At 36.4% G+C, this 8641-nt stretch overlaps 1 protein-coding gene across 2 annotated transcripts in view; it reads right to left on the bottom strand.

Moving 5' to 3' along the window:
- Positions 1-330: 330 nt before the first annotated feature.
- Positions 331-8641, bottom strand: part of LOC145249018 (protein phosphatase 1K, mitochondrial-like) — a 30327-nt gene continuing 22016 nt past the window's right edge. For both annotated transcript variants that reach the window (XM_080110877.1, XM_080110878.1), the window contains exons 2-4: positions 7873-8444; positions 4455-4768; positions 331-853 (exon numbers count right to left, since the gene is read on the bottom strand). In XM_080110877.1, coding sequence (XP_079967003.1) covers positions 584-853; positions 4455-4768; positions 7873-8401 — 1113 coding nt within the window. In that variant the 5' untranslated portion in view covers positions 8402-8444 and the 3' untranslated portion in view covers positions 331-583. The remainder of the gene's footprint in view (positions 854-4454; positions 4769-7872; positions 8445-8641) is intronic.

Raw genomic sequence — 8641 nt, 5'->3', positions numbered from 1 at the left:
ATTCTTGTCCAGAATTGCCTCTATATTAAAAAACAAAAATAAGAAATATCTGTATGATATCTGCACCTGTGACGAACAAAAATATCATATTCCAAAAATTATGTAAATTGTTCCAGTAGTTTTATTTTTTATAAAATAAATAAAATTTTACAATTTTGAGTAACAGAAAATGGATTGACTTATACACGGTTTTACAGAAACAATCTAAGAAAAAGTTAAAACAAAAACAAAGATAACTTAATTCAAAGTGTGGAAGTTTTGTTGTAATGTTTATGAATTGACATTGATTGCTTAAAAATGAGTTTCTTTATAAAAAATAAAGCTACATGATTTTTTTTTTTTTTTTTTTTTTTTAGGAATTTAATATTTTTGTTTATTCACATAGATTGTCTTCATTTTTGGTTTTGAATATATGGGTGAAATTTTGGACAAGACCCTTATTTACTTTGTTAAATGAGATGTCATTAAGTGTTTAAAAAAAAAAAAAAAAAATGGGATGTCATTAAGTGTTTAAAAAAAAAAAAAAATCATTATCACAGCAAAGAGAATATGAATATATATGAATATAATAAATAATCGGTTGTCAACAATATCGAACTCCAAGGAGTTGTCTGCCAAAACTGTTTTTGTTTGAGGCGTCTGTTGCTTGGTATTTTCCCCAGGCACCAAACGGGATGATGAGCGCTGTGGTGTTGTCTTCAGAGCCAAACTGCATGGCCTGATCTGTCAGCAGATGAGCAGCATCCTTGGGGATGTCGCATTTACTAACCACATCGATGATTTCTTGATCAGCAAGGACAAACGTAAGTCCATCCGATGCCAACACGAGGAATGCATCTTTCGAATGACGGATCTGATGAGGTAAAAGAAAAAATAAATAAATTACATACATACACATGTAAAACGTAGAGCAATTTCTGTAGAAAATTTTAAATGCATATTTTTTTTTTATTGGAATTCATTATTGAGATGAGATTTATTTATTTATTGCGGACTATTATCATCTTTCTTAGTTGCTGTTTTACGACGTTTCGGCAAACTATTCCTCTGGTCTTCATGGTGAGACGACAACTATGGATGGCAGTAATTGCTGAAAATGCAGTTAAGAGATTCGGAGTTCCTATCTCGTCATGGGTACCACCTGACGAAAGCCAGAGGAATAGTTGGCCGAAACGTGAAACAACAGCTAAGAAAGATGAGGAATAAATAAATTCAATTTTAAATGCGTTTTTATTTCCTTCTTGCCCACCTTTAAATTCTCCCTCCCTTCTTCTTCGTCTCCTGTTTCAATAAACACAAAATAGTTATAATTTTATTTGATTATTCATCGGATGCAAAACCTTGTCTAGCTCTCATTTGCTAAAACCTTTTTGAATTGAAATAAATTTATGATTGAACTGAAGTCATTTTAGCCGTCTTTGCTTTCTTAGAGTCTCACACCGTCAGTATTTGCCACAGAGAGATTAAACTCCTTGTCATAAATGCACAAGTTCATCATAACAATGCAATTTGCAATCCCATCTGATCTATTCGGACACAAAGAAAAAATAGGAATCATTACGTGTGTGTGTTTTTAAAAGATTGGTGCATACATGTAAATGTCAATTCGTATGGGTATTTTAAAATGTTTATGTAAAAGGCATTGAGAACAATTTTTTTTTTTTTTTACATTAAAATTCCACCCCAAACAAGTCACAGTGAAACTTTGAGATGTATGGGATTACTATCAAGGACATAAGTTGCAGGGGTACTATGTAGGGAGTTGAGCAGCAAGATGTCTTTACATTACACTTGAACTTCTGCATGTCAGTACAGTTGGGGAAGCAGGAGCCCAGAAGGGAATTCCAATGTTTAGCAGTTCTGAGGAAGAAACTATTACAGTAGAAGGCTCTCTTACATCTAGGGATCTCTACTGTGAAGGGGTGAGATTTTGCTGCTTGTCGGGTTTGTCGGGAGTATTTACTTCGAGGGGGCACAAGGGCTTGTAGTTCGTCAGAGTATTTATCATTAAATTACTTGTAAAACAGGCAGAGAGATGCAACATTTCATTGATGGGACAGAAGTTTAAGCTTAGATGACAGTTCAGGACCTATCAGGTTGGCAACTCTTGAATCCTGTCCAGGAGGAAGAGACTAGTAGCAGATGTACCAGCCCAGATGTGGTGATGTACTCCATACATGAGCGAATGGTGGCCTTGCAGAGGTACAGGATACTTTCAGACGTAACTAACTTTCTAGCAAGGTAGAGAGAGCCCATCATCTTCGCAACAGCCTTGGTAATGCTCTCTATGTATCAGATCTAACTCATGTTCCTTGTGAATGTTAAGCCGAGGAGTTTGAAGTACTTTCAGGTCCTGTGACAAAGTTTTTGATATTTTAATTTTTTAAGCTCCTATTCAGTAACAGAGTATATGCCAGCTGTATAGAAATCCCAAACCATGAATCCATGAACAAAGCTTCTTTCTTAGAAGTGCATGCCTGTGGAACTCTGTTCCACTTGTCTGTTTGCCACCTGATTACAACTTGGATGTCTTCAAGTCCAACATAAACAAATTCCTGATGAATCGCCCCCTTAAGACACTTTATCAAATCTCTAATACTAACGATTACTACGATACTATCCCATTGATTACTGTACATGCAATAACCTTTATCCCAGAGTGGCTTCCTGACCTTGATAAGTGGTGACCCCTCCCCATGTAAAATAAAAAAAATGTGCAAAGTGACGTCACAGTAAAGAAAAAGAAAGATTATAATAAAGACATGAACACGTTAGAGAAAATGATTACATTAATGACGTGAGGGACGTCACAGCCACAATGAGAAGTCACACATGGCGGGAGAATGAGGAATAAAGGTCTTTCCTTTAAACCTGAAACAAGAGTTGAAGTTCTTTTGTCTCCTTTGTGACTGAGTCTACATGTTGGTTCCCCCGAACAACATTACAATTTACCCTAAACAAAACATTACTACTTCGGAGGAGGGGAGGGGCTACTATTTGAAATTATGCCTGCAGGGGCACTATATAGGGAGTTGAGCAGCAAGATGTTTGTTTGCATCACATTTATATTTCTGCATGTTAGTTCAGTCAGAGAAGCAAGAAAGAGGGAGGGAATTCCAAATTTTAATAGTTTGAAAGAAACTTTTAGAGTTTGACTTTCCAGCATTTATTCCATCACTTATCAAGGCCCGGAGGCCACTCGAGGATAAGGGTTATTGAGTGTACAGTAGTCAATGGGAACATGAAGCAATCAGTAGTGTATATTTGGTAAATTGGATTACTTAAGGGGATGGCTCATTAAGAATTTGTTTATGTTGGACTCGATGACAACCATATTGTAGTCAGTTGGAAAGCAGGAAAACAGAACAGAGTTCCACAGGCATTCAGTTCTAAGAAAGAAGCTTTGTTCATGGAATCTACATTTAGGTTTAGGTACAGATAAAGAGTGTGAGAAATTATTAGGATTGTTTTTTTGTGAAAGTCAGGACAGAGGGAGGTGACAGATTGGAGCTCAGACAAGCACTTGCCTTGAAAATAATGATAAAGCAGAGACAGGTTTGCAGGGAAGATAAAAGGGTACCCCCCACTAAGCTACAAAGTTTGTTTTGACCTGTCAAGGTAGGATAAACTGCTTCTAGCAGATCCTGCCCAGATGTGGCAACAGTATTTCATCCTTGAACGTACTTGGCTCTTATACAGGTAGAGAATTACATCAGCAACGAGATATCTACTGGATCGATAGAAGGATCACACCATTTTTCCAGCAGCCTTGGCAATGGATTTGATGTACGTGCTCCATCTTGGATCAGGAGTAAAGGTCAGGCCTAGAAGCTAGAAGCAGGAGTAAAGGTCAGGCCTCCCCAAGCCGAAAGCCATTTATTTCAATTGATGCCAGACAGGGATCACAGCATTCATGACGGAAAGATAGAAGCTTGGTTTTAGATGCATTAAAATTAACCAGCCACCTCTTTCCCCATTGCACCACATGATCAAAATCAGCGAGAGAGAACTGTCATTTACGGCCTTTGAAGTGTTGCCATAGATCGTAGTGTTGTCAGCATAAATGTCTACAAATGATGTAAGGATGTGATTTGGAAGGTCATTTACGTAAATCAGGAAGAAAGTTAGGCCCAGGATGAACCCCTGAGGGACTCCAGCATTAATACTGTGAGCATCTGATTTCTGCCCATCAACTACTACTCTAATGAAACTATCAAAGAAAAATGATTTAATAATTGAAAAGACATTTCCAGCTATTTCGTACCCTTTACTATGAAGGGGTAGAATATTGCCGCCTGTCAGCAAAGTTGAGTATTCACATATTGAACATTATATAGAATTTTTTTTTGTATGAAACATTTTCATATAAAATGTCATCCAAGAGAGATCATCCCCCTCCTCTCCTCTGTCAACTCAATACAAGCCCGACACCTTAAATAAATTGGTCTGCTTACTTCAATATTATAGATATCCGGTCGAGCTATGACGCCATATTTCTTCAATACAAAGTCCCCGATACTCCGCGTCATTGCAAGTCGTCCATTAACATTGGAACGGCCTAAACTGTTCATAGAAATAAACCCGCCACATTTCTTGATGCGCGCCGCCTCTCCTTCCACCTCCGGATCGTGATCTTCAGTGAGACGTAAAGCCTTTCCTTTTCGACATAATATGGCAGAACTGTCGCCAACATGACCGATAACAAGTTCCACGCTGTTTTTCAGCAGACACACGGTGGCTGTTGTACCGCACGTGAAATTCTGTGAACCTAAGAAAAGACAAAAAAAAAAAAAAAAAAAAAAAAAAAAAAAAATCAATCTACCATTTATATAAAAGCCAAACATGTATTTATTTGTACATACACTTTCCTTGATGTTGTGATAGAATTTTTAACTTAACCATACAAGGACTATAGTTCAACATAATCTGAATATTCACACACCAAGATACAAAGATAACATTCATTTTACCAATATTCAACATTCATTTTACCAATATTCAACAAATTTCATTGAGTAGATTTTTTGACTAAAGCTAAACATCACTTTCAAAATTTTTTTACGAGTTTTTCCATCATTCGAATATTATATATATATATATATATATATATATATATATATATATATATATAGTCATCCCATAACACAAAAGTTAATGAGTAAAATACCAGATAAAACTATTTAATATATAGTTAGTGAAAGAGAGAAAACAAATAGCATTTGGAATTAATTCAAAATGAAATCCCTTACTTCATTTCCATAATGAGACAGTTTTTCCTTTTTATGCGAAATTTTTTTATTTTTATTTTTTTTTTTTTAAATCACGCGTGCGTGAACGATCGATTCATTTTAAAAAGACGAAATTTGCAATGGCATAACAGCTGTGTTGTCATGGTCCGATCGATAACATGTTCACTTACAAACTTGACTTTTGCAAGTTTATGTCTCCCACGCAGCATTTTTTTCTTTTAATAATTTTTTCTCTTTTAATAATTTTTTCTCTTTTATCTTAAAATTCTCAACTTTCTTATGTGCACCCACCATGCGTTTTTTTTTTGTTTTTTTTTTTAAAATAACAAAATGGCTCCCAAATCCCATTTCATTTTTTTTTTTTTTTTATTTAACCGTATGCTATGACCGGACAATGTTGCCTTCACATTTTTGCCAAGTTTCAGAAAAACCTAATGGATGGAGCAAAATTTATGGGGTAAACTCCATAACTTGTCCCAGCTATTAGATGTGTCATTTTTTTGCAAATTTTGGTGCATTTGTGACCCCTTTTTCAGCTCTTGGGAATGCCGAATCCCAGTAAAAACAGACTAATGGTGCAGTTTCAAGCCTTAAGATATGTACATTTGAATTCAGGACCATGGAAAACTATATAAACCAAAGTTTTTGAGTAATATGAAAAAAGAGCTCCAAAAAGGCATGTTTTTTTAGCCCTAAAAGTCCCAGAGGGATGTGAACCAGAATTTTGCCAGGTTACCCATACTGAATTTATATTAAGAATGGCCTCGTCATTTTGGCCAATTTTCAGGAAAATGTAATGGATGGATCAAAAGCTATGAAGCAAAAAGTGTAATTTTTGGCCATTTTGGGGTATTTTTTACCTCTTGAGCCACTAGGGACACAGAATCCCAGTGTAAATGGATAAGGGTGCAGTTTCAGGCCTTAACACATGTACATTTGAGTTGACCGTGAAAAACCACTATATAATCAGACATGTCAAGATTGAGAAACATGAAAAAAGAGCCACAAAATGGGGCGTTTTGAACACTGAAAGTCCTCGGGGACGCAAACCAGAATTTTGCCAGGTCACCCATACTGGATTTATATTAATAGCCTCCACATTTTGGCCAAGTTTCAGAAAAATCTAAGGGATAGATCAAAAGTTATAGGGCAAAACATGTCAATTTAGCCATTTGGTGACATTTTTTACCTCTTCAGCCCCTGGAGACGCAACAGGAATTTTCGCAAAATTTTTTTTTTTTTTTTTTTTTACTGTGCACATCTATTTAATGAATTTGTGGCAAAATTTCAGGAAAAATTAATAGACGGTTATCTGGCAATCATATGGACGGACACCACTGGAAACATAGGTCCCTCTCTGATAAATCGGGGGACCAATATGCTGTTGTAGCCCTACTAGAAGAAAAACTCGGGCTTTACTTTTTCAAGTAGTAAAATGTCAGAAACAGTATAATTAAATCATACATTGTCTTCAATGCTCAATCACAGCACTGAGAGATGACTGATTAGGTGATTAACGCGGATGGCAACCTGGGTATGCCAAGTTCAAATCCAGTTCGTTCTTTAGAAATACTTTCATTTATGTTGGCAACCTTCAAATGATTTCTTTTGTAAGTACCCAATGTCTTTCCAAAAAAGAAGCTGAGTATGCAAGGTCCCCCTCCCTCCACAAGTGAAAAATTTACTTTCACCATAACTAATGTTTGTGCAAAAAAGACCTGTTATTGAGAAAAGCGTGAACAAACAGGGAAACCGGAATGAATTACTAGGTTCAATCCCTCCTTTGTCGGGGGACTAGAAAAAAAAATTCTAACAAGATATCAGAGAAACTAATACCAACATTAACCATCGGATTTATTTAAATAAATGCATTCCTTTTCATCCAAGATCATCTCTGGTCGTCCCCAGATGGACACCATTTCAAGGATGTGCATTCGTGCTCAGAAATCAAAGTTTACACAATAACCCAAGAAGTAGATACCGAATTTAAAGACCATATTAGGATGTTGACGTTGCCTTCCACTCTGCTAGTTACTGTGTGGATGCGCGCGGGAGGGGGGGGGGATGTTGAGGGCTACAGATTTTTGATGGCTGGCCTCTTAATTTAGAATCAATTCTTAAGTCATTTCTTAACACATTTCGTCACATCAAGCTTTCAATTTCATGTCTATCGTATCTTATGTGACGTCATTCCCTTTAGCTCATGTTTCCACAGTAAATAATGCCTCCTCACACCCTAACCAAAGGTCAGCTACCCAAACCCTGTCTGACCTTTTTCCTGTTTACATGTTTAAGTTACAAAATAAAAAAAAAAACTTTCAGTTTTGCTAAATTGGCCTCAAATTTTTTCAAGTTTTCAGAAAATAATTATCTCCCCTGTTACAATCAAACTTTTTTTTAGCAAAACTCAATTTTTGCTAATTGTCTTGGAAAAGTATTTTCATTAATTTTTCTACCTTATTTTTTAAAATTTTTGGATATGTTAATTATTGCAACATAATTAAAGAGATAGCATTTATGAAATACAATATTATGAATTTCACTCAAATAATGGAGAAGCACCTGTACTTTTAAAATTTTCATCTTTGTGATTAAAACAATAGTTTCAAAAATAAATTCTTACCTAATAAGTTCAAATGGCGTGCCAAGAGATTGTTAATATCGATAAATGATTGTTCGAGAACGCGTTCCAAATTATCGGTCTGTGTTAACCAGTAATTGATTGTTTTCTTCATGCGTTGACTAACAAAGTCAACGACTTCCGTGCCTGCATGTCCATCGAACATTCCAAAATAAAGCAAGTTCGGAGAAAGTTCTTCGACGACATACCGATCTTCATTCACCTTGCGACGACCAAGTAACGTGGCACTACCAATTTCTTTTAGTGGGATTTTAGGAATTACTTTACCCCGTTCCACACTCTCTTCGTACAGAATCGGCAGCTCCAAACGACTGTTCCAACATCCGAGTGTGTCAAAGTTTATCCCGGCTTGACGGCTGCCTTTATTCTCCGGGTCAGACAGGTAGTTCCGCTTTGGAAAAGTGTGGAAATGTTTGCATCCTGACTGCAATGGTGGCAGGTTTGAGGAACCCAACAAGCAGCGGGTGAAAATTGCAGCGGTCACCTGACCACTGCGTGCCGTCACAAGCATTCAAGAAAGTTTCGAGATCTTAAATGCCGACAAAATGGTTCACCTGTAAAAGAAAAGGGATAAAAAAAAAAATTTGAGATTCACTTTTTTCCGATGTATACAGATGTCCAATACATGATGGCTGAATAAACTTTAAACACCTGTCATTAGCCACAGACAATCAGCGGGTTTCACCCAAGGCAGGTTGCGTGGAGGAAGTGTAAAGGGAATATTAAATTTACAAGCAGTCCCCAATCATAT

The sequence above is a fragment of the Euprymna scolopes genome, chromosome 27 (genome assembly GCF_053919585.1).
Source record: "Euprymna scolopes isolate OS-2025 chromosome 27, ASM5391958v1, whole genome shotgun sequence".
Lineage (NCBI taxonomy): Eukaryota > Metazoa > Mollusca > Cephalopoda > Sepiida > Sepiolidae > Euprymna > Euprymna scolopes.
The sequence above is the reverse complement of the archived record's forward strand: the minus strand, read 5'-3'. Positions and strand labels throughout refer to the sequence as shown.